At 45.8% G+C, this 16,673-nt stretch overlaps 1 protein-coding gene across 1 annotated transcript in view; it reads right to left on the bottom strand.

Annotated features, from left to right (window-relative positions):
- The window catches only part of EXOC5 (exocyst complex component 5), a 59,774-nt gene that overhangs the window by 16,746 nt on the left and 26,355 nt on the right, over positions 1–16,673 (bottom strand). The window contains exons 8-13 of the mRNA XM_068254374.1: positions 16,184–16,228; positions 15,954–16,094; positions 10,839–10,921; positions 5,738–5,947; positions 2,652–2,799; positions 421–529 (exon numbers count right to left, since the gene is read on the bottom strand). Of these exons, the coding sequence (XP_068110475.1) occupies positions 421–529; positions 2,652–2,799; positions 5,738–5,947; positions 10,839–10,921; positions 15,954–16,094; positions 16,184–16,228 (736 nt within the window). The remainder of the gene's footprint in view (positions 1–420; positions 530–2,651; positions 2,800–5,737; positions 5,948–10,838; positions 10,922–15,953; positions 16,095–16,183; positions 16,229–16,673) is intronic.

Genomic DNA, 16,673 nt, shown 5'->3' with positions numbered 1-16,673 from the left:
TGCTCAGGAATCATTACAGCTGAGCCACAAGGGGGCAGGCTTGGGCTTGAAAAGACATCAGAGAAGACAGACTCCGCTATAATGATTCCTGAGCAAAGCCAGACTGAATGCTCAGTAGGGGAGTTTATCAGGGCTGCTAACAAGCAGGCTGAGCAGTGAAGAATGAAACAGAGCAGGGTAGGTGTTTTCTCTAATGTTCCCACTGATATATATGGTAAAATACATAAGGGTGCTTCGTCTCTGGTTCACTTTAAGAAGGCAGACTTGTTTTGCATAGCTGGAGGTAGAGTACTGAACTATGTTCTCCTTGGCCCTGGAGTTTTTAAACAATCATAAGGGCCAAACAAGACTTGGTGGCTACATATAGTTTCCTTGTGGCTGAAAAAGTTGTACAAAACTGAGAAGAAAAATAGATCTTACCTACTAAGCCTATTTCCAAGGCATAGTCAATGTGCTCAATGCATAAGTAGTCAACGAGGATTGAAAATATTCTGAAGGCATTCTTTGGGAGATCAGATGGATCTGAAAGCTTAAAAAAAAGATAACTGTTAAAAAATAAGAATGTGGGAGTGCTGTAATACAACACTTTCCATCTGCCTCCATCCTCAGTGCCAACTGTAAAGCTTGGTGGTGAAGAATAACAGTCCTGCAATGTTTTTACAAGTTTGGGGTAAACCCCTTAACCCATAATGAAGGAGTAACTTTATACTACTGTACTATAAGGACCTCTCTAGAGAAATGTGGAAAGAAGGTTCTATGCTGTTTCTTTCAGCATCTCAATACCCCCGTTGCACAAAGTGACTAGTGTTGATGCAGTTGGCATATGCAAATTCTACCAATCAGAACCTGAATCTTCATACATGTAACACTGCAGCAGGGGGTGTTAACTCACCCCTCACGAGAAAGTATGTGAAAGCTAAAACACAACAATGAAAGCTGCCCCATGTGGCAGTGCGCATGCATGATTGACGATCATGAGGATTCAGGATCTGATCGGCAGAATTTAGGAACAAGATTCCAACTTTGAATGCATCAACACTAAAAGTGATATCTAAACAAAATGCTGCCTGGCATGGCCTTTACAGAGCTCGGATCTGAACCCCACTGAACACCTTTAAAATGACCTGGAAGGATGACAGGAACTTGAACGAATTCACAATTAACCAACATCAGTGCCTGAATTGTGTAGACTTTTGTATTTGATTATTTGATTAGGAATAGTGATGTTAGCTACGAGTACGTAGCTACGAGTAATCAAAATTTAAATTAGATAGCACTGCCTGTGGCAGAGGGGGGTTAACTTAACTATGCCGCCGCATTCCACGCAACTCCACTACTTACTCCTTTAAATCTGGAAAGAGGAAGTAGTGGAAGAAAGTTAACTACTTCAAGACCGCCTTACGCCAATGGGCGTGACCACGGCGGCAGCCCCAGGACTGCCTAATGCCAATTGGCGTCAAGTCCTGGAGCTGCAGTTTCCCAGGGAATGGCCGTGCACATGCACGATCGTTCCCTGCCAGTTCACGGTGCAGAGCTCCGTGATTAGCCTGCTAGTCGCCGATCGCAGCTAGCAGGCTGTTTGTAAACGAAAGGGGAAAGAAATCCCCTTTCTTTACAACTGTACAGCGCTGCGGTCTCCAACAGCGCTGTACGAGATTGGCGATCCCCGGCCTCTGATTGGCCGGGGATCGCCGCCCTCTCATAGGCTGATGCCTATGAGAGTTGGAACAGGACGGATCGCCATCCTGTTCAACTTTGTGCATGGAGGGGAGGAGGGTAGAGGGGGGAAGAGGGAAGGGGAGGGAGGGGGAAGAGGGAAGGGGAGGGGGAAGAGGGAAGGGGAGGGAGGGAGAAACAGCCTGATACAAGCTGAGGGGAAAAAAACAAACAAACAACGGCCACAGCGATTGGACCCCTCCGGCGGCATGTCCCCTTAGGGACAAAAAAAAAAGAGGTGAGTCCAATCGCTGGCCTCCATAGCTGGGCTGTGCAGGAGGCTGAAGAAACTGCACAGCCCAGCTGAGCTAAAAACAGCCTGGTCATTAGGGGGGGGGTTAACACTGTGGTCGTCAAGTGGTTAACACCCTCCTGCTGCGTGCAGCTCTATCAAAATTTAAATTTTGATTACAAATAGCTCTGTACTCATAGCTAACATCACTAATTAGGAATAAATCATGTCCACAGCCATGTTCAAAGTCTTCCCAGAAAAATGGAGGCTCCATATCGTGCCCGATGGGTTTTTATTTATTGTTCCACAAGGTCACGCTGTGTTCATATCATCATACTATTGGCCGAAGCATCAAGATAGGTGAAGCAAAAATCATAAATGAGACCAAAATGACTTTTTTTAGGTCTAAAGTAGCATCAATTACATCCCAGCAGAACTCAGTCCGCACAGCAGGGCTGTGGAGTCGGAGCAATTTTGGGTACCTAGAATGAGAGGTTTCGATAAACTGAGGAGTCGGATGATTTTTGAACCAAATCCATAGCCTTTGTAAAAATTAGACTAAGGAGTCGGAGTAATTTTGAGTACCTGGAGTCTGTGGATTCATAAACTGAGGAGTTAAGAGTCGGATGATTTTTGTACAGACTCCACAGTCCTGCCTCACAGAGCTACAGATGATTCTACATGGAAGATTTTGCTTGTTTACCTTATGGCATCTTTCAAAGGCATGCTTGGTTTCTTGCAGTAGGTTAACCACCACTTCTTGTGCTAAAAACGTCTCGCCATGAGTCTCTATACTCGGGCCCAGCGGCAAGTTTGTACGCTGCCGGATCCTCTCTTTCAGGTCTTGAATCCTTTGTGGAAATTAATAAAAAGTTACATTAGTAACGTTTCCTTCACTTCAATTTGTAACCGCTTAAAAAGTGTACATGTCACAAGGGAACAAAAATGATTTATGCTTACCTGGGGTTTCTTCCAGCCCCCAGTAGTCTGTCACCTCACTCGGTGTCTGTCCAGTCCCCTCCGTTCTACCGATGTCAGCCCCGTAAAGTCAGCGACTTGGCTTAGTCGGGACTACAGCGCATGTGCGACCCTGGCCACGCACCTCCTCAATCACACTCATGGAGCGTTCTGCGCCATCGCACTCATCAGCCTTAATTAACTGTGCAGGTGCAGGACGCTACTGGCTACAAAAGAGCAATTCAGGAGGTGCCCGGCCAAGGCCACACCTGCGGACAACAAAACCAATTGTATACTTCAAAAATGCGACGCGTTTCGCAGGTATTCACCCGCTTCCTCAGGCAACATAGAACAGCAACTGAGCATCAATTTGTATCAAGCGTGGTGTCCACGGAGAAGCCACGCTTGCTACAAGCATACACAGAACTGACACTCAGTTGATCCTGTATATTACCTGAAGAAGTGGGTGAATATCTGTGAAACGCATCACATTTTTGGAGTACACAAATAAAGTTTTGTTGTCTGCTATTGAGTGAGTATTCTATGGGGAGGCAAGTCCACCACTACCGCCTTTTTAAACTGTTTTTAATATATTTTAAATCTGATTGGCGCCTCTACTTTTAACCTTTTCTATAAACCAGGGGTCTCAAACTCAATTTACCTGGGGGCCGCAGGAGGCAAAGTCAGGATGAGGCTGGGCCGCATAAGGGATTTCACAATCAGCAGCTCCCGCAACGCCCTTCCCCCCCACCAAAAGAGAAGAAAAAGAAAATAAAAAGAAACAATATATAAATATCACCACTTTCCTTCATGAGTTGTTTAGTAATGCTGTGAAAGGCAACACTGGAAAGGCAGAAAATGGAGGACCCTGCAGAAAAAAAAGCAGCTCAATGAAGTCTGGAGACGTTGATTAGAATGCTAAAAAGGTACCAAGACCAATTCCCCAACATACCTTTTGCCCCCACTCTGCATTTGGTGGACCAGTGACTCGAATGTAAACCCAGATTTAATATGCAATGTCATTTTTGATGCACAAAAACACTTTCTTTTTTTCATTAAAGTGGATCGGAGATGAAAAACTGTAACAAGTAACTTGTTTATATATATTATCCAAATTTTAGATAGTTTATGCAGCAAATCTAGCTGCAAACAGCTGCAACGGTATATGATTATTTCTTTCTGTGATACAATAAGAGCAGCCATATTCTGCTTGTCATCGTTCCACACAGGCAAGCGGTTCTGCATCTCCACCCCTCAGCCTGTGAAAACTCCACTCCCCTCTCCGCCCCCTTGCCTCTGAAATCTCTGGATGGTAATGCCGCCTCCTCCTCCCCAGACTGCGCTCCCATGAGCACTTGCTACATGGGACTCAGAATGTCTAGGCACTGGAGGAGCTGTGGGCGAGGCTTGTTTAGTTTATAGGGAATTGGGGTATTAAAACAAATAAACAAAAAAGTATTTGGCTTGAGGAATGCCCTATAAACTATATGTAAGGGACACGATTATGCAATGAGTAAAAGTTTATCTTCGATCCACTTTAAGTATTCTTTTAAAGTGCTTTCAAATGGCTTGAGACATGCCACCAATTCTTCCAAAACTTCTATATGAAAACGCATCCCACAGAGGACAAGGCATAATCTCTGCTTATAACAGCTCTGTCTACCAGCAGAAGAGGCAGGCTAATTACACATGCAGCTAGATGACACTCAGAGGCGGCTGCCCTGGACCATAAATGTCAAGCATTACGTACAGATGTAACCCAATGTCACAAACAAATTATGCATGACAGATCTTTAGCGTCAGCAACATTGTTCCCCTCTTCACCCCGCCTGCCGAAAGCCACTTCATTTTCCATCACTTTGTTGCCCCTCCTCGACTCGTCATAGCAACAAAGCATTGTTAGCCTGTAGCTTAAAAATGCCTCTGTACAGAAGGGGATTGAGTCCTGCTCCTTGTGGGTGACAGTAATGGTGAACCTAAAAGAAACCTAAATTGAAAAAAAAATTACCTTAACTTTTGCAGCCCATACAGTCTTCTTGGTCCTTTGCTGTCATCCTGCACACCGCCGTTCCTCCGATGTCCCCCTCACCCCTGGGTGCACTGCCCTGTGCAGAGTACCCCCACTAACGCAACACGCTGCGGCCACACAGTAAGCAAAAATTGCTACTAAACATGTGCAGAATGCTCCTGGCTGCGGAAACGCAATAGAGGATGCACACGCTCAGGGCTGCGCACGCGCAGTGTCCAGGCGACTTATGAGTCAGCCAGATTACTGTGGGGGACAGTGGAGAAATGGCTGAGCACAAAATGAAAAAGGAGCAGGACTTCAGGGAGCTGGAAGCAGCCCCAGGTAAGTAAATGGTCAATTTTTTTCCGCTTAATGCTCACTTTAAAGAGAAATTGAACTTTATTCCAATCAGTAGCTGTTACCCCCTTTTACATGAGAAATCTATTCCTTTTTACAAACAGAGCATCCTGCGCTGTATGACTGATATTGTGGTGAAACCCCTCCCACAAGAAACCCTGAGGACCGTGGTACTCCTGGCAGTTTCCTGTCTGTGAACCTTGTTGCATTGTGGGAAATAGCTGTTTACAGCTGTTTCCAACTGCCAAAAAAACATGCAGCAGCTACATCCCCTGCCAACAGTAAAAATGTTCACTGGAGTTCCTCTTTAAGTGATAGGACAGGTTTTAAACAAAACCAGAAAAAAAAAAAAATAATAAAAAATGTGACAAAAAGTCAAAGCTTACACAACACAAACACATAAAAATGGCTTGGACGGAATGTGACAATAATAGCGTGAGCCACAATCATGCCCAGCAGTCACCTACCCTCCGCTTCCAATTGGTCTTTTCTGATGGTTCTTGGAATCATAATAGCGCTGTAAGATCGCAGAACTCCGACTCCGTAAGTATGAAGTTTCTACATCGATGTAGTTCTCCAGGTACGAGATGAAAATTGACTTGATTAGCTTAGACAAAAAGGTCTGTTTGTCCGTTCCCAGATTGAATTCCATGAGTTTGCTGGACAGATTAGTAGTCCTGTATAAGAGAACATACAGAGTGGCATTACATACTAAACACTATGTGGTCAACAATGAAGTCTTAATTACTAAAGATGTACAGCAACTGAGAAGGTTGGAGGACATAAATGGGATTAGCAAAGTTAGACTGGATTTTTTTTTACTAAATTTACAGCCTCTGCCTGGGATAGTACATACATGTTACGGCTAGAAGTTTGGTCACTTCGGGATCTGGCAAGCCGATATGCGTAGTGGCTGGCTGATGTGGCCAATGTGCAAAGAAACTTGCGTTTCTGGACTATGGCCGGCCAGAACGTGAAATGGAAGGACCTGGCTGGCCAAGTACTGAAGACTTTCCCTGTAATAACTTTAGCAGCGGCAAAGAGAAGCTGCAGCAGTGGCCCCCTGGAGATGGGGGAATCCTGGCTGACATCATGGGGGAGGAGCCATCCAAGCAGGAAGAGGGCTGAGTGTGACCAGTGGCTGGGGAGGCCTGGTCACTGGGAAAAGGAGCTGCAGCAGTGGCCCCCTGGAGATGGGGGAATCCTGGCTGACATCATGGGGGAGGAGCCTTCCAAGCAGGAAAAGGGCTGAGTGTGACCAGTGGCTGGGGAGGCCCGGTCACTGGGAAAAGGAGCTGCAGCAGTGGCCCCCTGGAGATGGGGGAATCCTGGCTGACATCATGGGGGAGGAGCCTTCCAAGCAGGAAAAGAGTGTGACCAGTGGCTGGGGAAGCCTGGTTAGCAGGATGAGGAGCTGCAGCAGTGGCCCCCTGGAGATAGGGGGATCCTGGCTGACGTCCATGTGAACTGGGCCTAAATACTCCCAATAGTACTGAGACGTTCAAGAGGTCATTATTTCTTTGTGTGGGAGCTAAATGAACCAGATTTTACATCATTGACATGAGGGCTGTTGAAACTTCAGACTTGGAATTTTACCCCTTAAAAAACACCTGAACTGAAAGGGATATGGAGGCTGCCATATTTATTTCCTTATAAACCATTCCAGTTGTATGGCTGTTCTTCTGATCTCTTTGGCTGCAGTAGTGTTTGAATCACACACCTGAAACAAGCATGCGGCTAATCAAGTCAGACCCCAGTCAGAAACACTATGCCAGACATGCTTGCTCAGGGTCTATGGCTAAAAGTATGAGCGGCAGAGGCACAGCAGCATAGCCAGGCAATCTGCATTGTTTAAAAGGAAACAAATATGGCAGCCTCCATATCGCTCTCACTTCAGAATCTGTTTAAATTCGAAATATCAATACGAGACTCTAAGAAATTTATATATATAATACATTACTACTACACCTACTATGCATTTTCTCAAGTTCATTTTTACAGTTGAGATTAACCAGTGTATTCGAGGCTATATGTGGCATGATGAGATAATCATAAGTATGTACATCACAAAACATACGAATAACCAGGCAGTTTTACGGGTTTTATTTTAATGCCTGAAAGTCATGGAAGTGAGGCCTGGTGCACACCGAGCGGTTTTTCTAGCGTTTTCCAAACTGCTTCCGCCTGTGAAAACGCTTGGCTAATGTATTTCAGTGGGATGGCGCACACCAGCGGTTTGAGGTTTTTAGCAAACTGCAAACGTGCCTCCTGCTGGACTTTTGCGGTTTGCAGAAGCGTCTCTGCCTCAATGTAAAGTATAGGAAAATCTCAAACAGCTCTGGAAAGCGCTAGATCAGAGCGGTTTTCCAGGCGTTTTTGTCACATTAGCTGTTCAGTTACAGCCTTTACTGTAACAATATGTGTAATCTGCTACATAAAAACGCTCCAAAACCGCTAGGTATGTTTAGAAAACATCTCCAAACATGCCTAGAATCGCTCTGAAATCTGCTCCAAAAACCTCTAGCGTTTTGCGGATCTGCTAGCGGTTTTGGTGTGCACTGGGCCTGACAGTTTCTGCCTTGTCGGTACCTTGTCGGGAATATAGTAAACATCACTGATCAGCAAATTACAGCCATAAAGGTGGCCATACACTGGCCCGATTCCCGGCCGTTTCGACAGCAGATTCGATCCTAGGATCGAATTTGCTGCCAATCGTTCGCGGTAAACGCCGCCGACGATCCGATTTCCTCCCGAAATCGGATCGGTCCGTCGATCGCGCCGTGCGGGAAATTACCCTCGATCGCCCGCGGGTAAAGTGCGCGTCGCTAGCGGCGGCCGATCCGATGAAAAATACATTACCTGATGCGGGCTCCCGGGCGTCTTCTCCGCATCTTCTCAGCGCTGCACTCGCTCCATCCCGGCGCTTCCTGGGTCACTGCAGTGACCCAGGAAGTTCAAATAGAGGGCGCTCTATTTGAAGTTCCTGGTCACGGAGTGACACAGGAAGCGCCGAGATGGAGCAAGAACAGAGCAGTGCAGCGTGGAGAAGATGCCCGGGAGCCAGCCTCAGGTAATGTATGCGCGGGGGGAGGACAGGCGGCAGGAGCAGCTGAACAGATTGTGATCGGTTTCAGGCTGAAATCGATTCACAATCTGTTTGCAGTAAAGGCAGCCATACGATCCCTATCTGATCAGATTCGATCAGATAGGGATCTGTCAGCTGGTCGATCTGATGGCACATCGACCAGTGTATGGCTGCCTTAAAAGTTTTCCTGGCAGAATACAACTTCTGAGGGCAGGGGGAGATAAAATACATGAAATCTTGACCTTTTTCTAACTCTAGGACACTTAATAGGCTGCAACTAATTAGAGAAAATAAAACATTCAACGTACTTTGTAAATGTTTAAATATAAAAGAAAAAACACTGGAATACGTAACCACTTCGCCATATCTGGACGCATATATCCGTCCAGATAGGCAGTGGTGCTGCAGCCGTGTGGTGCGCGCGATCGGGCGCGCGCCCGCGCGCGCTCCCGCTGCCTCCCGCTGCCCCCCCGATCAGTGAATGGGAATATAATTCCCATTCACCGATCTAAGTCCCCGGCAGAAATACCGACGCTTTCTCATCAGAGAGCGTGGTATTTCTGCCCCCAGGAAACTTCTTCTCTACTTTTTAGTTCCTAGATGCGACATCGTTCGCATCTAGGAATTTTTTGAATGTGGCCATCTTGTGGCCAAATAGTAAACTGCACCCACATACCTGTATTGAATAAAAAAATACATTACATTACATCTAAAATTGGCTATTTACCTCCCAAACTAAAATTACCCAAATACATTTTTGTATTAAAAAAAAAATAAAAAAAATTACAATAAAAAAAAAAACTACATAAATAGTTACCTAAGGGTCTGAACTTTTTAAATATACATGTCAAGAGAGTATCTTATTGAATTTTTTTAAATTATAAGCTTGTAAATAGTGATGGACGCAAATTGAAAAAATGCACCTTTATTTCTAAATAAAATATCGGCGCCATAAATTATGATAGGGATGTAATTTAAATGGTGTAATAAGCGGGACAAATGGGCACATAAAATGCATGGGTTTTAATTACTGTAGCATGTATTAATTTTAAACTATAATGGCCAAAAACTGAGAAATAATGATTTTTTTCCATTTCTATCTTAATCTTCCTGTTAAAATGTATTTACAGTAAAGTGGCTCTTAGCAAAATGTACTACCTAAAGAAAGCCTAATTAGTGGCGGAAGAAACGAGATATAGATCAATTAATTTTGATAAGTAACGATAAAGTTATTAGCGAATGAATGGGAGGTGAACATTGCTCGGATGCATCAGATTTTCGAAGCTGTAGGCTGAAGTGGTTAAAGAACAACTGTTAGCCATAATATGCCCTCTCTATAAAAAAAATACACATGTAAGTAGATAAATACTTGCTCTACTTACATAACAGATGTAGTACACTGTCCACCTATTAGATGTCGTTTTTTTTTTTTTAATCCTCTTCCTAAACTTTCCCCCTCCGGGCAGGGGCCATCTTGCTTCTTACTGGTAGTTTCTTCCTCCCCCCCTCCCCTCCCCATACACCAGGGAGGTTAAATGGAGCAGGCACAGACTTACCTAATAGTGGTGTTATCTATTCTCTGCACTACCGCCGGCGGCAGTGCAGACAGTATTGAGGGAAACTGCAGCACCTGGAACCATCGTTAGGCGAGTCTGTGTGCACCTCCTTTATCCTTCCCCATTGCTCAGTGTGGGGAAGATAGGGAATGCGGCGGCGGCAGATGCAGCAGGCGGGCGGAGACTGAGTGGACATGCTACTGGAGGAGGGGGGCAGAGGACAGAGACAGGAGATGGCCTCTGTCCCCCCTCCCTGCGCTCTAACAGCAGCTAGATCCACTGCAGTGAAGGGGAGAGCAGGTGGCCAATCGCAGCGCAGAGAGGTAAGTGACAGAGGCTTCAGCCAATCAGGCCGATTCAGCCTGCATGTCACTTCTCTTTTGCGTCTGCGTACATTTATAGAGCCTGGGGGCATATGGAGGAAAAACCTATCAGAAAAAAAAGTAAGATTGATTTTAAATGTTTGAATTGCCTTGTTAGCACCCTTTTTTGCTGTGTACACCCTGCAATAGAAAAATGATTTTGCATTTAATGCCTAAAGCCCCATCTACACGATACGATTCGATTACGATTCTATTTACGATCCGATTAAATCCAACATGTCCGATCGGGACTCGATTCGATTCAATTTGCCATTGTTTTACAGTTATTCTTTTCAAAAAAGTCATTTTTAGGAGTAGGAGGATGAATATAATTCTTTATCTCATCAGTTTATTTTCACCTTAGGTTCACTTTAAAGAATTCAGAGGGGAAAAAAAATACAAAAACAATTAACAATATGAATAAGAGCGCAGTTATTCCATATTCTGTGACAGCAGATCCAGCCGTGCTGCGCCCGCAGCCATAACCCAGATAATCGCCAGCCCCCACCTTCCTCCCTCGCCTCTTAATTTTGCTGTCAAATTTACCAAACAAATCAATTTTTACCTTGTGTACAGATCATAGAGATTCTTCAGATACTGCTCGGCGTCTGATTTTCTACATTCTTCCAGCTGCTCTTTCACGAAATTCTAGAGTAAAACCAGGAAAAGAAAAACAAAAAAGTGAGAAAAAAACACGACAATCTCGGTCGGCTTGAAGAAACATTATCTGTGTCCTGTACAATTCGTTACAGGCGGCATAAACAAAATTATGAATGGTCGTGTTTTCTTTTCATCTTAATGTAAATAACTTCTTTCTAATCTCATGGTTGATCAGGCTGCCAGACAAACCACTAGGGGTGAAGTCGATCGCGAATGGGATGCAGCATGGGATTAATTAATGGCCCGGGGCGGGCAGACCGAACGTTCTTGAAAGCCTGCGCCAGTCTCATTAGCCCCTAATGTATGTATTTACCAAATGAATTGTCTCATAGCAAATATAAAGCGCAACTCTTCTCAAAACTCATCTTTTGTGTGCATTTTAGAATAAAGGAGGTTGAGAACCACGAACAAGACAGGGAACATTCATATCGCCCTTTTCTCCTGGCCGACTCAAAGCGCCAGAGCTGCAGCCACAAGGACGTGCTCAATAGGCAGTAGCAGTGTTAGGAAGTCTTGCCCAATGACTCCTTACTGAATAAGTCCTGGCTTACTGAATAGGAAGAGCCTAGATTTAAACCATGGTCCCCTGTGTCAGAGGCGAGGCCCTTAACCAGTACACTATCCAGCTACAGTGTCTTGTCTTTCTGGCTTCAATAAAGCAACTAGCCCGGGGAAGGGGGGGCAGTAAAATGGTAAGAAAATAAATACAAAAATAAAAAACAATACAAAAAAAACAAACAAGCCCTGGAGTTTACGGCTGGCCATACACTGGTCGATATGGCCAACAGAGAGGGATCCATCTGCTCAAATTACTCCACACAGATTTTCAACCAATTTCAGCATGAAAATCTTTGTGCACCTGCCCGGTCTCCTGGTCCCCTACCCCCCCTCCCCAGGCTGCAGGATGTAGCTCACCTATTCGCTGTGTAGTCCTGATCTCTGCTTTCCAGCAGGACGACAGACACAAGGGGCAGCATGGCAAGTAACTTACGTGACCACTAGAGACCTCTAGTGTTTAGTTATATCACAAGGGTCCCGGCACGGCTGTTTCTACGGCCGTGCGGCCCGTGACGCTGCCCTGGGCGCCGAGGAAGGGGGGGCGCTGTGATAGTGGGGGGAGCCGGAGCCGCGGGGAGGGCAGCCCAAACTCTTCCTCCCTCTCCTCTCCCGGCCGCCCCCCGTGCTACCCCCTCGGACTGCAGCAGAGTTAGCGCGCAGGGAAGCGCTGCTATACACAGTTACTCACCTCCCTGGATCCGATCGCCACTCACGCCTTGCTGGCCTCCTCTCTGCAATGTAGCCTGATACACACGCTGCTTCCTGTTTACATAGGAAGCAGCGTGACGTGTGTATCAGGCTACATTGCAGAGAGGAGACCAGCAGGGCGTGAGCGGCAATCGGATCCAGGGAGGTGAGTAACTGTGTATAGCAGCGCTTCCCTGCGCGCTAACTCTGCTGCAGTCCGAGGGGGGAGCATGGAGGGCAGCCGGGAGAGGAGAGGGAGGAAGAGGTCGGGCTGCCCTCCCAGCGGCTCTGGCTCCCCCCGCCATTGAGGGGGCACCTACCTACTTAACCTATACTGGGCAAGCTACCTATCTATCCTATACTGGGGGGGCACCTACCTAATCTAACCTGTACTGGGGCAGCTACCTATCTATCCTATACTGGGGGGCACCTACACAATCTAACCAGTACTGGGGGGCAGCTACCTATCTAACCTATACTGGGGGCAGCTACCTATCTAACCTATACTGGGGGGCAGCTACCTATCTAACCTATGCTGGGGGGCAGCTACCTGTCTAACCTATGCTGGGGGGCAGCTACCTGTCTAATCTATGCTGGGGGGCAGCTACCTGTCTAACCTATGCTGGGGGGCAGCTACCTGTCTAACTTATGCTGGGGGGCAGCTACCTAATCTAACCTATACTGGGGGGCAGCTACCTATCTAACCTGTATTGGGGGCACCTACCTACCTAGCTAGCCTATACAGGTGGCAACTATACTGGCTACCTATACTGGGGGCACCTACCTAACTAACTTATACTGGGGGTACCTACCTATCTAACCTATGCTGGGGGCAACTATACTGGCTACCTATATTGGAGGCACCTACCTAGCTAACCTGTACTGGGGGCACCTACTTATCTAACTTATACCGGGGGGAGGGGTGCCTGCCTATCTAACATATACTGGGGGCAACTATACTGGCTACCTATACTGGAGGCAACTACCTGGCTAACCTATACGGGGGGCAACTTTACTGGTTCACCTACGCCTGGCCACCTATACTCGGGGGGGACCTATAGCTGGCTACCTATACCGGGGGGGCGCAATTTTTACACCCTCACCCTGAGTGCATTTTAGCCTAGAAACTGCACTGGGTCCCGGGGACACGGAAACGAAGAGAGGAAGCAGCCAGCACGGAGAAAAGACACTGAACTGCGCCGAGGACAGGTATAAGACGATCCACTGCTGCGCCCATTGAGTCTACACTGAATAGCTCTAGTGACAGACCACCAGTCGGGATTTGTTTTTGTTTGTATCAACTGATCTGTAGCAGATTTGATCAGATGATCAATCAGATATCAATTAAAAGTAATAGACTATTGTATGGCCTGCTTAAAGAGAACCCGAGGTGGGTTTGAAGAATATTATCTGTATACAGAGGCTGGATCTGCCTATACAGCCCAGCCTCTGTTGCTATCCCAAACCCCCCTAAGGTCCCCCTGCACTCTGCAATCCCTCATAAATCACAGCCACGCTGCTGACAAACAGCTTGTCAGAGCTGGCTGTGTTTATCTCTATAGTGTCAGTCTGCTGCTCTCCCCGCCTCCTGCAGAACTCCAGTCCCGCCTGCATCCCTTCCCTCCCTGCTGATTGGAGGGAAGGGACGGGGGCAGGGACTGGAGCTATGCAGGAGGCAGGGGAGCAGCTGAGACTGACACTACAGATGTAAACACAGCCTCACAGCATGGCTGTGATTTATGAGGGATTGCAGAGTGCAGGGGGACCTTAGTGGGGTTTGGGATAGCAACAGAGGCTGGGCTGTATAGGCAGATCCAGCCTCTGTATGCAGATAACATTCTTTAAACACACCTCGGGTTCTCTTTAAAGAGAACCCGAGGTGGGTTTGAAGAATGCCATTAGGACACAGAGGCTGGTTCTGCATACTTTCACCAGCCTCTGTATCTGTACTGTGTCCGCTCCAGGACACCCTCCCCCCTCCCTACTGTCCCAAGGTGCATGTCGCTAGCATGGCGGGTTTTTTATGGGGGGGACAGTAGATCGCAGGGGGGGCCTGTGGCGGACACAGTACAGACACAGAGGCTGGTGATAGTATGCAGAACCAGCCTCTGTGTCCTAATGGCATTCTTCAAACCCACCTCGGGTTCTCTTTAATGCTTACCTACTTTCCAAAAAAAAAAAAAATCCTTCCGCCTCAGTTACCCTTGGAGAGATTTCCCATTTCCTGTCTGGGCAAGAAGTCATGGAAATTCTCATATATGGGGACACAGGACAGCAATAAGAATCCAAAAGTCCTGAACCCATTCAATGCTATCCATATCTTAACCATTTAGTGGCATCCTAACGTATTAAAACGTCATGCTTTACCCTATTAACGGCAACATGACGTATTAATAAGTCGCGCGTTCCCGCCGCTGCTACCGCCGTGTGCGCGCCGCTACAGCCGCCGTTTCCGTCGGGGTCCCGTGCTGAAGGATTGGGGAAGAGGACCAAAGGGTCCTCTACCCAATCGCAGTGCCTGGAGTGAATGGATGTGACTGCTAACAGCGGCTACGTCCATTCACAAAAACAGGAAATGTAACAAATAAGTGTAAAAAAAAAAAAAAAAAAGTGAACACTTACTATAACGAGTGTTCACTAGCGCCATCTTGTGGCCAAAAAGTATATGACACGTACAAAATACATACATTTACAAGTACATACACATGAGTAATAAAATTAATAAAATTACACTTCCAACACTCCCCCTCCAAAAGGAAACACTTGTAAAAAAAAAAATCAGCTTAAAATAAATAAATGCCTTAGGGACTCAGCTTTTTTTAATCTATATTTTATGGGGGAAAATGAATTTTAATTTATTACTTAGGGGCTGGTAATTATAGCCAGAACAAAAAAAAACAGAACAGAAAAATAACACCTATATTCCAAAATAATATTCTGTCCCCATACATTGTGATAGGGACATAATTTAAATGGTTTAATAATCTGGACAACTGGGCAAATACAATGTGTTTGTTTTATCCACAGGAGAATGTTTAATTTTAAAACTATAATGGCTGAAAACTGAGAAATAATGATTTTTTTTGTCTTTTTTTCATTAAAATGCATTTAGAATAAAAAAATTCTTAGCAAAATGTACTACCCACAGAAAGCCTAATTGGTGGTGAAAAAAACGAGGTATAGATCATTTTCTTGTGATAAGTAGTAATAAAGTTATTAGGGAATAAAAGGGAGGAGCACTGACAAGTGAAAATTGCTCTGGTCCGTTAGAGTAAAAACCCTTGGGGGTGAACTGGTTAAATACATCAGAGTCCTTGGTACCCAGCACCGGCAGGGATTGCTTGATGCCATATACATGTGCTTGCTGGTTGATTGAGCAAACAACCTAAAAAGCACAAACCATCTCTCCCCCCCACCCCTCCTTTGTGCAGCAAAAGTTACTTAACAATCCTCTAGCAACATTTTCTAACCCCTCGTGTAGCTCCCAGTGGCTCTCAAGGGTCCTCCTTGCATGGCTCGCCAGGAGTCGTGCATGGCTGCTGGAAAGCCACCGGGATCTACAGGAAGAAGACGTCGCTGGAGGCTCAATAAGTATTTTAATTATTGCAAGACCCCAAAAACTAAGTCCCCGTAATCCATCAGGCATGCTGGTTAGTTGAGACTTCGGGTTGCCCGAGTTCAGGGTAATGGGGACTTTGCTGTAATATGATTTCTTGGGGGTAAGGCTTTCATTCTACTCTTATGCAGGCCAGAAAGCATTAAATAGGCGCCATACCTGAATTTTCACTTCAAAGATGTTTTGTATAAGTTTGGCCAGGATAATCTCTGGGTTGCTGAAGATTTCTCCAACTTCCTTGTTGACCCGCTGGCACAAGACAGCCGAGTCCTCGAATATGTCATTCCTCATATAGGCCTTCTATAATATACAGACAACACACATCACTGTGAGGGCTTCACTCATCCTACAGTTATCACTTGCGGCCTGCTATCAATTATATACTTTACCTCTTGACACTGATTAATGTATACGTCAACGCAGTGAGAATAGCCCTGAGGAAAGAACAGACAACAGGATATGCATCAGTTCTACTTAAACCAGCAAAGCTTATTGTTAACATACTGTAACTTAAAGAAACCGTAACCAAGAATTGAACTTCATTCCAATCAGTAGCCGATACCCCCGAATGGGGGAAGCCTCATTAGGATCCAGAGGCTTCCCCCTCGTGAGGCAAGTACCCCCCAGGAGAATTTTTTTAAATTTAACAGATACTCTTTAAATTATAAAAATAACATAAACAATGCTGTGATGTGATTTGCATGCAAGTCTGCTGTCCGATTAGCATGCACGGCCAACATGCAGCATAATATCACATCGAGGGTATTGAAACACGTGCCAGTGTACGATTTGGCGATACACACCATACACAAGAGGAAACAGGCCATTACCCACTTCATGCCATGAATTGAACGGCATAAACGTGTGCGCATGTGCCTG

Source organism: Hyperolius riggenbachi, chromosome 9 (assembly GCF_040937935.1).
Source record: "Hyperolius riggenbachi isolate aHypRig1 chromosome 9, aHypRig1.pri, whole genome shotgun sequence".
Lineage (NCBI taxonomy): Eukaryota > Metazoa > Chordata > Amphibia > Anura > Hyperoliidae > Hyperolius > Hyperolius riggenbachi.
This window is presented reverse-complemented; position numbering and strand designations above follow the sequence as displayed.